Here is a 21054-nt window from a genome sequence, read left to right as displayed (position 1 = left end):
ATATATATATATATATACTGCATTAGTAGATTTTTCTTCTTCTATGGATGTGTTCAAATGTAACTTGGGTGGCATACCGAATCCATAGTAAAGTATCATATTTTAGAAGTTTATCATATGTTTTGTTTGTACAATCAGAGTAACTTAAAGTAGCCTTATTATGCTGTTGTGTGGTTAATATATTGTACATGTACCTTTTTATTGTTTTAATGCACTTTATAGATATTATGTAGATGTTAGAGCAATCATAACTTCGTTTTCCCTTTGCATTGAATCAAAGTCTGTATAAAAGTAGTAAATTTACATCTCTTGCTTCTTTGTAGGTATCGTGATTACCGCTATCCTCCTGGCCATGAGAAGGAGTACTCCCACACCATGCAGTTCTGGCACATTCTGGCTGCCAAGCTGGCTTTCATCATTATCATGGAGGTAAAAACCAAGCCGCTGTGCTTCTACCACCACCACCAACACTTATTGACCGCTTGAGCAGAGCCTCACATTCTTACACTGGGCAGTAGTCGATTTTGATATTAATAGTAACCCTCATTCTCCCACACACACATTTCTCAGATATAATACATCCATGAGTTTCTTCTGCAGCTCTCCACTTTGAAGTAAAACTAACCTGCTGTGCCTGCTTCCTCCGCAGCATGTTGTGTTCCTGGTCAAGTTCTTTGTGGCCTGGATGATTCCCGACATTCCCTCTGACGTGAGGGCCCGGGTCAAGAGAGAGCGTTACCTGGTCCAGGAGTATCTCCACAACTATGAAGTGGAGAAGCTGAAGGTCCAACTCAGCCAAAACACCCACGACGAGTGTACCTGCACGCCCATGATCTATCCATCTTTACCCAAACATGAGGTGCTGTCAGAATGTCTCTAGCACAGCAAGCTGCTGGTCAGTCAGCTGGACATGATGGGAGGACATGTTGATGTAGATTGCCCTGCTTGTGTATTATAATACTGACCATCACTTTTCTGTAGTGTTTGTTGTTTGTGCAGTAAAAACAGCACACACACAAACCTTTTATTAAAAAGATTCACAGCCATCCCACTTCTACTATTGTGCTAAATGTGGAAGTGCACAAAGGTGAAAGTGTTAATGCATGCTGAGACTTGAGGCACATAAATTTAAACCTCATATTTATGGCCTTTCGCTCTCTGTTTTGTAATTCTAGCGCTGAGGATAATCCAAATTTGCTGTATAGAAAGAAAGGAAACCTCATACACTGTGTCTAAGACAGGCGACTTACTTTTGTTTTAAGACTATTTATTTAAGTGCCACTACAAGTAACCAAAGATTGAATGCCTTAATATATCACAAACTTATTGGTTCTATCTGTCACTAGAAAAACAATTGATATTTTTTTTTGGAAACTGAGAGCTTGCTTATTGGGTTTGAGTATTTACCTTGTTCGTATGTACAGCTGTATGAAGAGCTCTGGTGTCATATACTGTAAGTTTATGTTCAACTCAATTGTTTTTTGTTTTGTTTTTTACAGTTACTACGACAAATGTGAGCATTGTTTATTTGACAGCATTGAGGGTCACAGCACAGATGTAACTCAGCTTTACCAAATTATATTCTTCACTCCGCTGGCAATGGACCTGTTAATAGGCTGGTCACATTTAGCTTTAATCTCATAACAGCCACCCTCAGTTTCTCCAGGCTATAGTCTGACACATGAAGTAGCTTTTGATGAAGACAAATCTGTGCTGCTGTTACTACTGTGAGTAAGGGCATATTTTGTCCTGCGATGGCCAGTTTTTTGAGCAGCAACAGCAGCTGGTGCGTGTTGACTGTTGACAGTGAGTCCTGTTCCTGGAGATGAGAAGTGAAAAGCCCTGAGAGAGTGAAGAGATCCCTTTTTAATGTGCCTCTGTTTACCAACACGTCGAAGTTAATGAAAGCCTGCCCCTACCTACTGAACTATGTTTGCTCCGTTAGACAAAGCACATCAGCCATCACCCAGTTCTTGTGCTTCTGGTTTCCTCAGCTGTGTAGAAAAGGAAAGATACACATTCTTTTTTTTATTATTATTATTTTGCACAAAGCACTTAATGAAACGTGACTACCAAAATAAAAAACATGTCAGTCTAATAGTTGTCATGACACTACGAATTCATAATCAGTGTTTTGAAGCAGAAATGTGTGATAATCTTTAAATTGAACAAGAGTTTTACTGTAAGTAAGAAGAGTTGAAGAGTTCCCTGTTCTGAATTTGATGTTTATGTATGAAGCTTAAACAAGGAGAAAGATGTAGCTTTTTGTTTTGAAATTATCTGAAGTACATTTTTTTATTAGGCTGCCTACATAGAAATATGTGAAAAAATATCTGTTTGTTTTAAGTATTTGAATTTTAGGTAAAATAGCTGACTGCTACAAACTCAGGCGACTTAATATATGTTTGTTTGAGATGCATGTAGATGTCAACAGATGTGAGAGCAATGTTCCAGTTTCCCTTTACATGCCCTGCGCTCAGCTAAACTTGTGCCTGTTGATGCCTTAATACATCTAATATCTTGTTTTCTATTGTATTCCCTTGTACATCTCCTTTTAACTCACTTTTTTTCTCTCTCTGTCTCTTTGTTACGCTTTAATATTTTTATTTTATACTGTCACCATGCTTGAAAAAATGGTGAACCTGTTTACTGTATGCTTACAAGTTACATTTTCATTTTTTCATTCATCTGTTTGTTATTTTTGTAACGGTCTCTGTATCTAACTGCATTGTAAACCAAGACGAATCTCCAAAATAAAGTACTAGTTCAACTTGACTAATCGTTGGATGTTTTTGAATCAGTCCTACATACTAGAGACAGTCAGCTCCTTTGCTGTGGACATGAAAGTTGCTGTTCACATAACAGATGGCCTGAGAGAACACTGATAACTATTCAGTGTTTGCTCTCGCTGGTGGGTGTGTTTCACACCAAAATATGTTGGCATGGTTGTTTCCACTTGGCATACAGAGAAGCCACTGTAACAAAGACATGGGCAACACTCAGGTTCAGGTAGGTTGAAAAGGTTAATTGTGATTTTAAACATTTTATCTATCAGGTTAAGATTTATGAAATGACAAATACACTCAACAGAGTGTGAAAGGATGCTTTATAAGAGTAGTATGTTTTAATATAAAGGGTAACTACCTGACCATATACTTTAGATGAAGAAACCCAGGATACAAACTATGTGGTAATAGATATACATTATAAACTCCAAGTTGAACCTCTGTGCCTGTGACCACCCAGCCTCCAGAGGAAGCCTTCTGCAGCCTGGACACACATCAAGGTTTACCGGTGGTCCAGCTCTACGTGATGCCGTCCTTCTTCCTGGCGGTGCTGATCCTTGGCCTCCCCCTCAATCTGCTCTCCCTCTGGGTCTTCTTCCACCGCCTGCGGCGCTGGTCCCGCAGCACGGTGTTCCTCTTCAACCTGACCCTGGCTGACACCTCGTGGCTGCTGGCCTTGCCTTACCTCATCAACTACCATCTGGACCACCTGTACTGGAAGCTGGGCCTGACCTTCTGCGCGGCCGTGAGGATGTTCTACCACAACTACTTCTACCTCAGCATCTTCTTCGTCACCTTAATCAGCGTGGACCGGTACCTGGCCATCGTGCACCCGCTGCGCTCCCTGGTGCTGCTGGGCCGGAGGCAGACCTGCCTGCTGTGTGTGGCGGTCTGGGTGGCCGCTCTGATCCTCAGCATACCTGTTGCCACCATGACTCTGATCCAGACTTGCCCCGGGAGCAACCGCACAGTCTGCACCCTATACATACTGCTGAGTGAGACCGGGGAGAGCCTCCCTTATTCCCTCTTCTGCTCCCTCATTGGCTTCCTCTTCCCGCTGCTCTCCATCTGCTACTGCGGCCTGCACAGTGTCAGAGAGCTGCGCCACCGGTCCTGCCGCCCCGACCCGCACAACAAGCAGCGACGGCTCCGGCGGGTGCTGAGCGCAGTGCTGGTCCTCTTTGCGCTCTTCTACCTGCCCTACCACCTGAGCCGAAACGCGGCCATCGTGATGCGGGTGGTCTACCCCGACAACCCGGCGTCCTGGCACAATGCGGACCTGGCCTTCGCCCTGGAGATGTGCTTCTGCAGCATCATCACCTGCGTTAACCCTCTGTTCAGCTGCTTCATAGGAGGCCAGTTCAGGAAGGAGTTTCACGGCACGTTTGCGGTCATATTCTCCCACTGTCCGGGTACGCAGGTGGCCTCTATGATATCTAAGCGGACCCGGATGAGGACAAAGCAGGGGATGTCGACTGTATCACCTGTGTGCGCACTGCCCGCGCCTCGATCCCAGTGAGCTGTGCACATGTAAAGTGATAATACTCTTTGTCTATTAGTCAAACTGTATATGGAACCTTTGTACGTCCTTTGTTTAATCGCCTGTTTTGTTTAATTGGTGGAATAGGATAAATACACTGTCTATAACAATGGTTTCCAGTCTTCTTTATCTCATTCAATCTCTGAGGTTTGGGTCTCTTTAACTTCCTTACACAACACTGCCTCTGCGTGGTTGACTGCGCACTGTACTTTACAGTCTGGCTTCACGTGTGTGAATAGCATGTCTGTCTTTAATTAAAGAAATAATAATCATTTGAATCTTCAGTTCATTCATTCATTCATTCATTTACTGAAAACAAAGCTTTCAGAAAATGTGTCCCTGAAGTTTTAACACTGTCCAACTAAAACCGAGAAATAACCGGATGTGTGTGTGTGTGTGTGTGTGTGAGGGAGGGGGTCATTGCTTTGTTCCTGCTAAATAAAGTGTTTTATCAGTGGTCGGAGCTCATCCTGAAATTATTTTATATTATTATATTCTATATAAATGGAGGAGGGAGTTTGTCGATTGTCGCCGCTGTCACATTTGAATTGAAGGAGAGGAGCGCCGGAGCGGAGGGAGGAGGGGCGCTGCACGGAGCTGCTGACAGGTAGATGAGCTGTTCGCTGTCCGCGGTGCTGAAACCTCCTCCGGCTGCTGCCTCACCGGAGATCCTCACCTCAGATTAGACCGGAGCTCCGACTGACTACCTGCACCGGCTGAAGATCTTTTTTATTTCCTTTTACTTTTTCCACCTCGATTTCTCAAAGAACACACACACACAAAAATCAACTTTTCCTTTTCTGATTTGCTGTTTTGTATAATCGCTGACTGGATCTTAAAATGGCACTGCATGGATTAACATTGCGCAAGGCAAAAGCGGACTTATTTGACTGCTGTTTTGTGACTGTGAAACCAGCCCTTTCAGACTGAACGTGTTTCCCTTCTTTCTCCATTTCTGCCTGAGATTTTCAGGACATCGAGACGTTTTCTGCTTAAAAAACAACAACCGAGGCGCGTTATTTGGATTAATATCACCACAATATGCTCATTAATGCAGCACTTCCATTTGTTATAGTATTATAGAATTTTTCAAGATAATTTGGACATGGAGCCTGGACAGGAGAAAGCTCTCCCTACCTCTAAAGAGGGAATAAAACAAATCGCAGGAAAGGCCCTCGGGAAGCTGTACAGGTAAGGCGAAGAAATTCCCATTTCTGCATGTTTTTTAATCACAGAATTACATCTTTTATGAGAAATTATAAATAGAAACCCCCCCAGATGTTAACATCCCACACAGAAAAACGTGCATTGACTTCAAATGTGTTTATTACTGATTTATCCCACAATGAAATCAAGAAAGAAATCTCCTTTATGAGACGAATCACGGACAGGATGCTGAAAGCAGAGTCGTGTGGCCCGAATATTTAAGGATCAGATATTTCCCTGGAGGATGAACCCCCTCCACCAGCAGCTGTGGGTGTTTTTTAATAATTAATGAAACAGAGCGAGTCGTGACATAAGGTCGGAGGATATCTGTTACCTTATGTATCTATCTGTATTAATTCAAGATCGATGGACTTCATATCAATTGACTTCCTATATTCTTTATGTCACAAGTGTCTAAATAAAATGTAGTCCAAAAGAAAACTGATAACTGGCTGTAAAGCAGAGGGATCTTCAGTTTAAAATCAGAGGAGGGCAGCAGGATGCGGAGGAGCAGCTTTTCAGATTAATACAATTTAATTATTATTAAATTCTCATTGGAAATGCGAATAAAATGGCCATTGATTGATTATTAAGCCGGGAAAAAGATTTTTACGCAAATCATCTGGAAACACATATCTTTGATCAAATATAGGCCTAGATTGTACATTTAATATGACTACTTGTGCATGCACACATCTTATTCGTTTGATTTTGGTCCTTAAATGCCTAAATCAGTTGTTGAACTTGATTTTAAGCTGCAACACAGAAACGTGACTCAAAGCTATGAAAGAAAAGAAAAAAAACTGTTGGTTTGATTGAAGGTGCAGCAGGCCTGTTACCACACTGGATGAGGCCTTCACATTTCAATGTTTAGCTTTTTAAATGAACCTGAAATTCCTTTGCACAAATTCCAAGGGGAGCCCAAAGCAAAATGCCAACGCCGCATTTATGAGAGCTAATAAAAAACAAAAAAACCCAGAAATGAACTCTAAACAACGACGGTGCTGATATTGCTGCAATGCGGTATTAAGGTCATTTTCTCTTCGTTTGCCAACGAGCCTTTCTTTTACAAGAACATGGAGAATTTCTGCAGGGAACGAAACGAAAAAATGCAGTTTGACTTTAAAGGGCGCAGGCTGAGGGGGCCCGAGCCAAATCAAAAGAGGGAAATAAAGACATTGTCAAGGCCGGTCGTTGAAAGAGCACACATTAAAGATGAAAGCTCATTTTCTTCTGTAGTATCAGCTGCAACTAGTCTCTAATATGCGTGTGAATAAATACATTTTTTTAATGTTAATTTGCAGGAAATCAATCAAATCACATATTTTCCACTGATAGTTCCCCCTCATGCTTCCTTTAAAAAAAACAGCCTGGATGTTTGACTTCATATATTCAAATTTAAATCGAGTAAAAAAAAAAAATGCATCGGCTTGTCGTGCAGGAGGCTGGAAAAGCGGCAGCAGACAGGTGAGGTGATCGAGCTGACGGAGGATGGGAGACCCTCGGCGGACCAGGAGCGGAAGAAGCCCCTGTGTGACTGCACATGCTTCGGGCTTCCGCGCAGATACATCATCGCTATGCTGAGCGGGCTCGGCTTCTGCATCTCCTTCGGTATCCGGTGTAACTTGGGTGTGGCCATCGTCAGCATGGTCAATAACAGCACAATCCATCAAAACGGCAAGATCATCATCAAAGAGGTGCATGCAAACTCCGCCCCGTTACACCCAAGAGCCCCCCACGTTTGAGGGGCCAATTAGACTGATCCATTATTTTTTAGTTAAACACATATTGGAGAACCTCAGTTGAGTCTATATGTACTTTTAAATTGGATTTCAGGTGTTTGGCCTGTATATTATATTAAGTAGAAGCAAATTAATGTAGTTTTTTTTTTTTTTTTACTTTAAATAATCGATCGATCAGCTTATATACCCACTGGTGTCTGCAAAGGTATTAAAGCAACAAATAACATATATTTCTGAAAGTATTTTCCACTGTCAATATTTCACACTTCATATGAAGCATTTTTATTACACATTTAACGAATTAAAATGTACCTTTTTATATGGGAGATAAATGGAAGCGCTCATTAAAACGTGTCTTTATTTTTGTGTGTCTGAAAGAAAGCGAAATTCAACTGGGACCCAGAGACTGTGGGGATGATTCATGGCTCCTTCTTCTGGGGCTACATAGTCACTCAGATTCCAGGAGGGTATATCTCCTCCAGACTGGCGGCAAACAGGTAACTGCACTCCATACTTTAAGAAATAGCGTACAAACAAGAAAAAACATTTCTAAATATGAGTTTCTCTGGCTTACATGATCCCATTTTTAATTCATAATATGAAATGAAGCTGTGTTATTTGCGCTGTCGGTCTCATGGTTTGAAGAAAGTGGTCTGACCTTACAGCAGATAAACTGAGGATTTGGCTGATGCCCACCAGGCGTGCCTCCTCATGTTAATGAGCCCCCATGGGACTACCATGTCTAATCCTTTATGTTCAGAGGCATGGCAACCACACCAGCCAAAGCCTTGTGTGAAATGCGGTTCTGAGTAATGATTGCAGTATGATTTCAATGGCTACATTATTTTATCAACAGCTGATTCTGAGTCAGCTACTAATAGACAAAGGGGAGCAGAATAAATGCAACAAAGATAGGAATAGGAAGGAATATATTCCCAATTAGTAAATCATGTGAATATAGCAGTGATATAGGAGGAGATAAACAGCAACCAGAACAGAATAAGGTTGCAGTAAAAGTCCTTGTAGTTAACATTATCAGACTGTAAGACATTTCATGAGGGAAATGGAGCCTAAATAAGATGCAAATCTTTGAAGAGCTTTATCATGCCAAGTCAGCTGAGCCCACTGAAGCCTTCTGCTGCAAACACCTCCTGTCCTCACTCCCCTGGAAACTGAATAACTGCCTTTGTGTGTGTGTGTGCCATCCAATTAGGACTGATTTATCGTCCTTATCAGCATTTATTCTTTCAGTATGTACAGAATCATACAGTATAACACTGTATATTCTGTTACTTATTCAATGTTTTCATTTCTGTGAAGGGCTTGGAATTGATCAATATCTGTATCTGGTTGAATCAAATAATCTTGTTTTGATTATATTCTGACAAATAATCCCAAACACGCTGTTTATCCAGAGTTTTTGGGGCTGCCATCGTGCTGACATCCACCCTGAACATGTTCATTCCAGCCGCTGCCCGGGCGCACTATGGATGTGTCATCTTTGTGAGGATATTACAAGGGCTGGTGGAGGTACTGATGCACAGTTTGCACATCACATCTTGACCTTTGAAAGACTCAAAACTGATGCCTCATTATCAAGCTGAGAGCTAAACTCGACCCCTAATGAAATTGTCCTGACATTCTGTGTTTGAGCATGTTTTACAGAAATCCTCTGTTCATACTGAAGTCTTTTTATTTGTGTTTGCACTGGACAATGAAGCCCTTTATATAGAAGTTCCATTCATAATACTCTATACAATTGTCAGATTAGTCCACAAACGGCATAAAACCCTGTATAGCAACGCTTATGTATGTTGGTTTAGCTGGCCAAAATCGCTCCATGTAAACACAGAAACACACAAAACAAAAAAGATAAAAACCACTTGATGCGGGCGGATCCCACAGCTCAACAGAAAGGAAAAGATTTCAGAGAGAAACGCTATTATCAGACTCAAGGTCATTCTCTTTTGTTGTTTTGTTTTGCTGCATACTGTCGTTTCAATAGCAGCTCATGACCATTGAGAGAGGGAGCCGCCTGTGTTCAGCACCCCTCCACTTATTACTGCAAATTAAACATTAGCATTTCAGGGTGTCTCCCACTGCAAGCCCCAGCAATTTGTGTCTATCAATAGCTGATTGTATGCCACTTAGTGTATAATGAAGATTTAATGGGAGCAATTCAGTTTTTTTTCATGAAGTGGGTATTTGCACTGACTCACACCTAACCCATTAGTCTCTATTAGAAAGGTCAGCTACAATGCATGTCAGTTTGTTTGTTATTAACTACAATTTGTCTTGCACATCTTTGGCAAATGAGATCAGACTACGTCAATCAAGCAGGATACCTTCACCTGTAAAGTCAATTGACTTAAAGTGGGAAAAATATATGTAATATTTATAGATTCATTTAACAAATCAAAGAGTTTACAGGAAGATTATCTCCATCAAATTTAGAAAAGCTTATTAAAATGAATGAACAATGATCCTTGTGTGTTCATAGTGTGACTGTAATGTCATTTGTTAATGTGCAGGGAGTGACTTATCCAGCCTGCCATGGGATCTGGAGTAAATGGGCTCCACCGCTGGAAAGAAGTCGTCTGGCAACCATCTCCTTCTGTGGTACAAACCTGCACACGGTCATGTTTCTGGTGTTATCATCATATTATTTAATGCATTCAAATGTAGGTTTAGAATAACAAAATATTGCTCCTATAAAATGTATGTAATCGTGCACTGAACACATTTGTCACTAAACACTGCGACAACACTGCGACAGGATCACATTCTGCTTGGTCATAATATTTGTCTTGTTTAGGATCCTATGCTGGTGCAGTGATAGCCATGCCTCTGGCCGGGATCCTGGTCCAGTACACAGGATGGTCCTCTGTCTTCTATGTGTATGGTGAGTCTCACCGTCATGTAATAATTTCTTTTATACACCTTTTAACATTTTAACATATTTAAAAGTTTAATTAATAAGAAATAAACTGCACCCTTCAGATCAATATACTCAGGAGTTTTGCTGACGATTAGTGTGTAGTTAAAACTTTAAACAGATATTACTGGCATTAGCTGGCATTACTGTGTAGGTTTTCTACACTATTACATTTACTGTTATCCCATAATTGTTACTTGTGGCCTCATGTGGCTGCTGTTCAGCTACATACTGTCAGTTACATAATGTGTAGCTTTAACATACAGTTTTCCCCTTTTAATTCCTCTCATGTATCTTTAAAGTTAGAAAGATATCTTATACACATTTCACTCATATATATATATGAATATTTGGTATCTTTAGATTCTCCACTAGAATTTAACATAAAGTTGATTAAGTGTTTGATTTTGACACCATCTTGATCTGTTCAGGATGCTTTGGGATATTTTGGTACATGTTCTGGATCTTGGTGTCCTATGAGAGCCCAGCAGAGCACCCAACCATCACTGACGAGGAGCGTCGTTACATTGAGGAGAGCATCGGTGAAAGTGCCCAGCTGATGGGCGCAATGGAAGTGAGTCCTCAGAACTGTATCCCTTGATTTGTAACACACAGCCAAGTGCTGTACATCCAGCTGATTCTCTCTTTGTTTTATCAGAAATACAAGACTCCCTGGAGGAAATTTTTCACTTCCATGCCCGTCTATGCAATCATCGTGGCCAACTTCTGCAGGAGCTGGACCTTTTATCTGCTCCTCATCAGCCAGCCTGCGTACTTTGAAGAAGTGTTTGGTTTTGAAATCAGCAAGGTAAATAAATCCCTCATGATGCCTGGTATCAGCCCTAAAAATATATCTTAACATTATGTGATATTGTTCAAGATTATAAACTAAGGTTGTGAATGAATTATTCAAGGTCAGTGCTCTTTAATTTGCATAATATCCAAATTAAGAATCTTCCTGATACTAGTGTTATGAGCTGCCTTATTCTGCACAGAAAGTATAACAATGCTCAACTCTAGTCTCCTCATCTAAAATAGATCTCCAACATAAACATGCTAGTATTAGTGATTCAGTGTTAGCATTAGCTTAACCATAGAGACATAATTATTTATAGCAGTAATGTAATGCTGAACAGTTTAACCTGAATCAACACATCATCAACATTATAACAGAGTACAGGCTAAGCAGAAATAAGTACAAATGCTGCAGAAACACAGCTGTACAGTGCATGTAAGGGACCCTCAGAAGATTATCATTGTACCAACTGCCTGACAAATTACAAGACAGCAAAACATTTAGAACAGTCGCTCCCATAATGGCACAGCCAAGCACAGTCTATGAACTCCCGGGTTGCAGTCTTTAGGTTGGTAGAACTAGTCACGTGTTATTGCTGGTAGTTGAACCAGCCGGGCCACAGGACAGAGGAAGGACCAACCATTGACAGCTGATCATCCATCAGGACTGGCATTGACCTTGAAAACCTTCCCCACAGGCCATGAAGCACAAGGCAACTTTGGAGTTTGGAAGTGTTCAGCTGAGGAGTGGGTAGATAGTTTCTCATAAATTGTCTCCAAAAGTGATCTGCCATTGTTTGACTATGCTGCCATTGTTTTTTTGGTGACAGAAGTTGGTGTGTAGGTCACTTGGGTGTCCCGCCACCCAATCAGCAGAACACTAGGTGTGACAAGATCAGGGTCAGCAATGTCTGATGTCATATATCTGAGCGGTTTAGCATTGAGGATATCTTCTACCTCAATCAAAAGTAGAACGTCTTTCAGTAGCACCTCGGTCCCAATTACTACCCAGAAAGCATTTTAGATCAAGTGGAGCCCCACAGACGTTTTGTTCTCTGGTCTGACAGTAATTCCGGAAAAGGAGTACCTCATCTAGAGATGGAACGTGTTAGTGCTAAGAGGAACGTGTCTACATCAAGGCTGGGGATTAAGTCCAGGTGGATGCACTTAGTTGTGAGGCATTTAAAGATTAGACTATCTTCACCACATAGGGCCCAAAACAATAGACTCAAATGGTCAGGTGGCATCTATGTTGGTATTATCCATTAGTTGTAAACATCCCCTGAAGTGGATGAGGGTCCATTTCAGGAGACAATATCTTCAACCTAACCTACTGGTTTGCCAACTGTGAAAGCCTTCATCTCATGCCTTGGGCATCACGGAGGTGAGCTAATGTTGGCTACAATTGCCCCATACGATCTGATGAGTTGCTTTCACAGGACCTGACCAATTACGAAATTGTGCGATTATGGCTGGGTGTAGGGTTGGAATTGTTTAATGAGCCCACAGTGGCAGCTCAGGTTCTTGAAGTTTAATGTTCCTCTCCAGGAGCCAAAGTTCTGTGCTTTCAGATCTGGCTTCAGTTGGAAGATGGGACACTGCTGTTGTAAGGGGACATTACTTTCTAATTGTCATATCTCAAAACACTCAGACTGCTGTCTGGCCCACAACTTTACTGGTTTGGTTCACTCGTAGCAGCAGGCAGCTGTTTTCACCTTAAAAACTCTGATAAACCCACTGTTCATTACCTTCTCATCACAAAACAGTAGACAGACACACTTAGAGACTAGCTGGTGAACACAGAGGAGCATTTAGCAGCTAAAAGAGTTTCCCTCAGGAGTTGGTGGAGACCAAAACAGAGCTATAAGAGAGTTAATATTGGACTTATGTTCATCAGGTCGCCTGAAACACGACTATAAATAAATTACAATGTTGCTCCGAAACTACTGGATGCTGGATAACAAGTTTGTCATATCAATTTAAAAGTAATGATGATCAATGACAAATCAATGTTAACTAAAAAACAAAACAAAACAAAGAAATTGTTGCCCAGCATGCACTGGGGCAACAGACTCATAGACAAAATTCTCATGTTAATTGTCATGTTCCTGCTTTGTAACAGCTGTTATTGTGTTTTGTTTTGTGTTCAACAAAGTCTCTACTCTTTCCAGAAGTCCATTGTTACTGTTAGTTACTGAGAACAAAGTGTTGACTGTGACTATTGTGTGCACAACTGGTGACAATCTCCTGAAAATGAATGCATACTATGCAGTGACTGGTGACTGATGTTTGCTTAATTCTGTTAAATACTTTGCCTTAACTTAAAAAATCTGTTTCATTCAGACAAACAGAATTATGTTTATTCAACTTCACTATATTTTGTGGAATTTTTACCTACATTTTAAAGTTGATTCAAGGTTTACATTGTCTTATTGAGCCCTTTCACTAAGATAATATATTTTAACACTGATTATATAAACAAAATACATTATTTATGGGGACAATTTTGCAATGACTGCCTCTCAAAATGCTGTGGGGTTTTTTTTCAGTCCATGAGTGAATGTGTCAGACAAAGCCACAGTTAATCTGAACATTTCATAATCCCTGCCCTCCCTGGAGTGTGAAGCATGAATCACGCTGGTTTGGCAGGTGTAATTCAGCTTCAGCGTGGCCTTCTGTGATTACTGCAGGTGAATTATTGCTCTGATGATACTAGAGTCAGAGGTCGAAAACGGACACAAAGATTGGGTCTGAGACAGAAACAATCACTTTTGTTATGACAGTTTCTTTGTAGTTGTCACATTTTCTTCAGACAAGTGTTTGATGATTTCTCAGGTTGGAATAGTGTCAGCGCTCCCTCACTTGGTCATGACCATCATCGTGCCCTTAGGAGGCCAGTTAGCGGACTACCTGCGAACCCACAACATCATGTCCACCACTATGGTCCGGAAAATCATGAACTGTGGAGGTAAGGCTTTGATAATCATCTCAGTCTGTCTCCATGATATTGTACAATTACTTCTCATCAGTCCATCAATGAACTCTTGTGTTGTTGTTTTTAGGGTTCGGTATGGAGGCCACTCTCTTATTAGTGGTTGGTTATTCTCACAGTAAAGGGGTGGCCATCTCTTTCTTAGTTCTGGCGGTGGGTTTTAGCGGATTTGCAATATCAGGTGAGAGTTTGAAACAATGGAATTTAACTCAAATACTGACTTTTGTGTCATTAAAAAAAGCACTAAACTTTCACTCTCTGTTGCTGCAGGTTTCAATGTCAACCATCTAGACATCGCTCCTCGCTATGCCAGCATCCTCATGGGCATATCCAACGGTGTGGGTACCCTGTCCGGGATGGTCTGCCCTCTAATAGTGGGAGCCATGACAAAGAACAAGGTGAGACTTTTCTATTCATACAGTGATCTGAATGTTAATCCTGTGAACTTTTAAAAAGATTTTCTCCATAACATATTAAAAACTGAATGTGCCAACGTATGGCAAAAAACATTGTGAGGTATTATTTATTAAGAGTTTAAAGTCACAGAGAAAATTTGATTTAAAATTCCTAATATTACTTTTTAGACACATATATAGCATGTAACAAGAGATAAACAATTAATGCAGGGACACAGGATTACAACTTGAAAATGTATTTTTAATTTCTCTGTCATTAACACCTAAAAGCTCACCTAGTCTGTTTCATCAGGACTGAATGGGTGTAGTTTGATCATATTTGACTGTGGTCCACTCCACAACTATCATCAGATTTTGATTTAAATGTTGATAAACCCTGACTGGTACACAGAGATGCATAACATAATCTCTCATGTGAAATAACCGCTCATACTTTGGAAGAAGATTTATAAGTCCACTGCTCATGGTAATAGGTCCATTGAAAGTATAACAATACATCACCAAGGCCTCTAAGAAATGAAATGACTCAGCCTGGCTACAACTGTTTTCTGTCTCTAGACCCGGGAAGAGTGGCAGTATGTCTTCCTCATTGCTTCCCTCGTGCATTACGGGGGTGTGGTGTTTTATGGGCTCTTTGCATCTGGGGAGAAACAGCCATGGGCCGACCCTGAAGAAACCAGCGAGGAGAAGTGTGGCTTCATTGATGAGGATGAGCTGGCCGAAGAGACAGGTGACATCACGCAGAGCTACGGTGCGATGGGCGGTCCGGCTAAAAGCTACGGGGCCACTGCACAGCTCAACGGAGGTTGGGTGCAGGACTGGGATAAGACGGAGGAATATGTGCAAGAACCAGCGGGAAAGATGTATGCTGAGCGTGGCTACTCTTAAACCAGACAGTTGTGGTGAGTCTGCTTACAGAAACAGACTCTCCATCACGGATTGCACAAATAAGCATTATCTTAGATATTTAAATCCATTCTGTGTATTCAAGTAAAACGGTTACTAGTTTCAAAAAGCCAGTGTAAAGAAATAGTTCATTGCAATGCAGAACAATCCTCATTAGATTCTCACATGTTTCTCATCACATCTACCTACAGTAGGGCTTCACTATACAGAGAGTGATTGCAAAGAAAACTGCAGGCCTATGTTGTACTTCTTAGGTATCCAAACCTCATCAATCTACTTGAACAACATGAGCCAGATGACACTGCAGTTGACCATCATATAGGGTCTTTCTCTGAAATACCACTCTGATTGCACTGAAACTAAAATTATTCTAAAACAAGATTCTATTCTGTTTCTCAAATGTGTTTTATGTACTGTATATACCTGTATACTGTTTCTGTGAGACTATTGTGGATTTTGGGTCGTTGATCTGTGTTAACATTAATATAAAAGGCCATATTTTTCATGGACAGTACCTTTTCAGGGAGATGTCTGCTTGCAAAAAAGGTCTTCTTCTTCTCAAGCGAGGCCTACAATACACTATGACAAAAAATAGCGTGAGTGAAGTTGAACCGTAGAGTTTTAGTGTGTGTTTGTTTGCATGAATTTGCTCAGATTAATGTTTCAGATGCAGTCGCCTCACAGTCATTGATAGTCCTCATTCAGCCTGCTGCTTTGTTCTTAGATAAGTGTCTTCTGCCATAATAAATGATAAAATTAACTTTCATAATCAGGTTCCAGTCGTGATGTGAGACAAATCAAAAAAGTTTTGAAGGCGATTGCTCAGAAGACATTGTTTATTGATGTTTGGTGTGCCCTGCAATAAATTCTGTGTACCAGCCGCCACCCATCACATTCCTTTTTGTAATGTAACATTGGCTTGCTGTATCTAATTGTAATTGTTTTGAAGTCATGTGATTATCAACATTAAGGTGTGTGTTTTAACAAATTACTATGTGTCTGGAGAATCCAGCTTTAGTGCTCATGATGCAGCAAGGAATGCAGAACTGTAAATGAACAACCAGATTTTTGTGATCTCTTAGTGTTTCTTGGTTGTTCTCATTGTCACCAGAAGTACTTTATTGACACTTTGATATTGTCACGTTTGAGTGGACCACATAAATTAATAGATGGCTCTTCCACATGACTTTATTTGCTATTTGAACACTTTCTTCTGTTGCTGTATGAAATCTGCAAGGATGTTTAAAATATATGAATATATAAGAATGTTTAAGATGACCAAAAGATGCTATTACGGCTTTGTGCCTGAAGTTTATGTAAAACAGATAAATGTGATTTTATGGCTTCTAATATTGTGTTTAATGAAGAGGTATGTTGATGTCAAAAAGTGTTATAAAAATACTCATATCATTTTATAAAAAAAACAACCAAAAGTCATGTTTTTGTCATTCTTAGTCATCTTTTAATCTTGTGTGTTGATGTGATATACTGTATATATTCAGTTTCTGTTTATTTGAAGGTTAGTGGTCCTCAGACACTGGAGGCCGACTACCTAACCAGTTAACCACCTTCTCCAATCAGCCTCATGCATCCTATTCTTTCCACGTTCCTCATTAGTAAATCAATGGCTGAGGTCTCTGGAGTCCAGGGGAGAGTATTGGACCTGGTAGCTGGTAATTGGTAAAAGGAGAGAGAGAACAGTAATGTAAATGCTATTAGTGGAGTTTACATACCTACAAACCAGGATCATTGTCTGCCTTCCCAAAGAGTTACGACTCTTTTTACACATGCGGTGTAAAGTCTGCTGCAGAGGTGTCGTGTAGGTGCATGAAAGTGTGACGTACTGAAATTAAATTTCTCAGCAGCGTCTCACACTTTTCTGAACTGTACAGAAAAAAGAAAGATCAGAGACTGAAAAAGGAACATACTGTGCGCATGTAAGTTGTGTGGAATATTTGCCTTGTGGCACACCCTGCTTTCCCTCAGTGTGTCCTCTACACAGCGGAGGTCAACAGTGTGACATGCAACACATTCAACTATTGACCCAGCTCCTGCATTAAATTTAATCAGGTGACAAATCAATACTGTTAAACTCTGAAGCATGCTAGAGTTTTTTAAACAAGAATGCTTCTCATGGAAGTTTGAATTCATAATGAATATTGATGACAAGGAAGGTCATGTTACCTTTAAGTTATCGTTATATTTCCTAGTTATTAGTATTTCATGTCTGCTAGAAAAACAAAAACACAGAATTAAAACAATCAGTGGTCATTATATTGCACACACAGTTAAAATGCATTTTAATCAAATGCATAATGTAATCTGAAATGAGTGCAGGGTTGTATGTTGGTTTGCAGACATATGTGCAGAATGTGCTCAGTTGTACATTTCCAAATGGAAGAACTCACCAATAATCCACTGTTGAGCCACAAATTCAGGAAGTCACAGGAGAGTTAAAGACAGTTAAATCTCAAGCCAGAGGTGCACTGAGTGAACAAGAAAGGTGATATCACCTTCTGTGGTGCCTCTGTACAGCCCTGCAATGTGTCCTACACGCCGCTCTGGAAGCTGACAAACTGCAGCCAGTCAGTGAGGTGGTAAATAATTCAGGAAAACATGGCGTCCATCCATCCATATGCATCATGCTGAGCTTCCCTCTACAGCAGGAAGGGCTTGATGGTGTGCAAGACTCTGGACATATCAAAAAACAGGATTCTGACTGTGCCTTTCGGCCTCTGCAGGTGGCGATGAGTCACATGGAGCAGATAGAGAATATAAGAGCAACATCCTCTGATGTGTGAGTCCACCATCAGACGTCTGACCAGCTTCTTGAAGATCCTCATTAAGAATGGTGACAGTATGACCAACTGGTAGCCCTTAAATGTGGTAGTTTTTCCACCTTCCTCTGACTGTAAACAGGGTGAATATGTGCAGAAAACCTCTGCAGCCTCTTGTAAATGATGCTCTTCGCAACTAAGAAGAAATGATCGACAGGCATGGAGTTTTTTGGGGTGGGGGTTAAGGTGTTGACCATCGGTTTTATGCACATGATGGACAGCCTGAATCAATTTAATGTGCAGTGTCAGCGTCGGGTCTACTGTAGACTGTGTTGACTGATGCTTTCGATCACAGGAAGCAGCTCCATGTCTGAAACACTTCCAGTAGCAGCAGTGGCAGCAATTACAATAAATCTCAGTTTCTCCTCCGATTATCTGCCCAGCCGAGAAGGGAAACCATTAACGCTCCCCACCGTCTGCTTCTCGGTGCACATGTTAATTTGACAGAAAACACAATTGTGTCACCAGCCACGTGGAACATGTTTTCTCATGCCTAACCAGCCGGAGTGGTCATGGCTGTTGAACTGGTGACGTGCCTGTTGGGGCACACGCTAATTGGATAAAATCTGGTGTCAGCATTTCATTCATAGGTGGAAGTTCTCCCAGCATCCACCTGCCTCTAACTCCCAACCTCTTTGTGTTTTTTGCTGAATTTTAGACTTAGTCATTGTGAATTTATTGGTGCTGTTTGTGTAAGCGAGAGAGTGAGTGAAGGGGGATTGAGTAGTTGTCAGTATGTGGGGCAGGTGCAGTTTGGCTCCTGGGGGACTGTAATGGGATGAGGCCCAGCCAGAATGAGTGTTTGATGACGGGGTTGCACTCCTCCCCTGGGACTCTGCCTGCATGCAATTATCCTTCTGATCCCTTCTCTCTCCTCCAGTCTGCAGCCTAAATTGTACACAGCGACCGCTCCTCACTGCTACTGCCTGGATATTCTTTAATTTACAATCTAAAATTCAACCCCCTTGTATGCTAAAAGATCAAGTAATTACAGCCCAAAAATTCAAAGCAGTATTGGAGTAATTACTGTTTTATGGCACCCTCCAGCATGGCATTACACTACCTCCGGGCAATTGAATTTACAAACGCCTCCCTCTCCTCCCCTGCTAATTGCTTTATTAATGGAGAGCTTGGCACCCTGAATCAGTCTGTCTCACCCGTAATAACATTTTATGTCTCTGCTCTCCACCCACTGCCACACATATCCAACTGGAAACAAATATTTCTTTAAAGATTGCAATGTTTCCAAAAGGATTTCAGAATCTAAATGCTCTTGTTTTCGCAATAAGTCTTCCAGTTGAGAAAGACAAAACCCTTCCTTCTGTGATATGCAAATGGCGTCTTCTGTAAAACATCTCCATCTTGTTTATTAGCTCTCAAAAGCAAGAACTGTTGTGCTGTCATTATTTTCTTCAGTGCATACTTTCCAAGCCCACTGAAACATTTATTAGCACCAAACTAGATTTTATATCACCCACAGTAATGAGGCAGGGAAACAGTGACGCCGTATAAGGGCTACAGACCAGCCGTATGCGGAGTGAGAATTGGATCGTCCACCATGAGACGAAGAGGAAGAAGATTGCTTCATCCAATTGTTTTTCCTTCATAGAACTGGTTTCCTACAGTTGCATGTGAGGTAATCTATCACAGGTCCTTCCAGTTCCCCTCCCCCATATCACATTACATTGACAGCTTCATACCCTGCTCTCCACAGCGTGCTCATATCGTGCTTGTATCACACACAGACAAAGGAGAGGAGGAGAGGCTGATAAGATTTAACACGATATTCTCATTGCTGGCTTTGCCTTGAAACCTGGACAAAATGATGACAGATATTATTTTTTCAGATATTAAGGGGAAAATATTTTACAGCTTATACTGTGTATTGATCTTCTGCACATCGTTTTTTCTTCACATGATAACCATAAAACATACACAACCTGCAGTGACCGTGCTCTTAGGGCAGAAACTACATAATTGATTCATCTGCAGATTAGTTTCTGAATAATTTAATTAACCATTTGGACTATTTAACATCAGAAAATGGTCATCATAGTTTCCCAGAGCTCAAAGTGACTGACTGTCCAAAACCAAAGATATTAAATATTTAATATGATAAGACAACAAAAAGCAGCAAATGTTCACATTTGAGAAGCTTAAACAAAAAAAAACATAAACCATTAATAAATTATCAAAATAATTGCTGATTAAATGACGAAGCTCTTCTTTATTTTGTTCTTTTTAGTTTTACCAATATGTACAGCAGTCTCAAACAAATCAACCCCCTCCCTCTCCTCATGTGCCAAAATACAACAGTGTTTCTGCAACCGCAGCAGCTCACTGGAGTGTCTGACAGTGCAGTTTTCATGGGATGTCCTGAAGAGGACAATGGGAATTTCTGTCATCCTGTTTCATCCACAAGCTGCACCAACATTTCACAGAACTCAGTAGAAACATTACACTTCTCCTTTCATAACAAAGCATCCTCATTTCACTCACAGCCTCACTGCGAAAAAAACTAACAAATGAAAGCATCAATCCCTTTTTCCTCTGTGCATGCCTGATGATGGCGGCCACTGATCATCTCTCTGAGTGGGACACAGGTGTGCAGAGGGGCCCTCCTGCCTCTGTGATCCGTCACCAAGGCCAGACAAGGGCCAGGCTGAAGCGGCTTAGGCACGTGCCGAGGGAGGGCCACCCCGCCCCTCAGAGGACTCCCTATTCACACCACCAGATGGGGGCTGGATCTGAGTTTTAATGAATGCTATCCTTCACGACCCTTTAGAAGCCACAGAACAACAGTCGCCCTCAGCACGTCTCACTGCGGTTTGTTACCCCACGCCGCCAGAGAACAATAATATACTGGGCAGGATAAAAAAAACATGACGAGAAGAGAAAA

At 41.1% G+C, this 21054-nt stretch overlaps 3 protein-coding genes across 6 annotated transcripts in view; all 3 read left to right on the top strand.

The window, feature by feature from the left end:
- Positions 1–2775, top strand: part of ano5a (anoctamin 5a) — an 18159-nt gene extending 15384 nt beyond the window's left edge. For all 4 annotated transcript variants that reach the window (XM_035664979.1, XM_035664978.1, XM_035664977.1 and 1 more), the window contains 2 exons: positions 324–429; positions 650–2775. In XM_035664979.1, the coding sequence (XP_035520872.1) occupies positions 324–429; positions 650–880 (337 nt within the window). In that variant the 3' untranslated portion in view covers positions 881–2775. The remainder of the gene's footprint in view (positions 1–323; positions 430–649) is intronic.
- Positions 2776–3312: 537 nt separating this feature from the next.
- On the top strand, positions 3313–4343 carry LOC118330467 (succinate receptor 1-like). The gene has a single exon (XM_035665005.1). The coding sequence runs from the start codon at positions 3313–3315 to the stop codon at positions 4303–4305; it is 993 nt and encodes a 330-aa protein (XP_035520898.1). The 3' UTR covers positions 4306–4343.
- Positions 4344–4947: 604 nt separating this feature from the next.
- On the top strand, positions 4948–16722 carry slc17a6a (solute carrier family 17 member 6a). The gene is made up of 12 exons (XM_035664992.1): positions 4948–5517; positions 6974–7229; positions 7653–7771; positions 8690–8804; positions 9806–9893; positions 10090–10176; positions 10641–10783; positions 10868–11017; positions 13840–13972; positions 14067–14177; positions 14267–14394; positions 14971–16722. The coding sequence occupies exons 1-12, from the start codon at positions 5432–5434 to the stop codon at positions 15298–15300; spliced, it is 1746 nt and encodes a 581-aa protein (XP_035520885.1). The 5' UTR covers positions 4948–5431; the 3' UTR covers positions 15301–16722.
- Positions 16723–21054: the final 4332 nt, after the last annotated feature.

This window comes from Morone saxatilis, unplaced genomic scaffold, assembly GCF_004916995.1.
Source record: "Morone saxatilis isolate NCDOM2014 unplaced genomic scaffold, NCSU_SB_2.0 Contig2, whole genome shotgun sequence".
Taxonomy (NCBI): domain Eukaryota; kingdom Metazoa; phylum Chordata; class Actinopteri; family Moronidae; genus Morone; species Morone saxatilis.
This window is presented reverse-complemented; position numbering and strand designations above follow the sequence as displayed.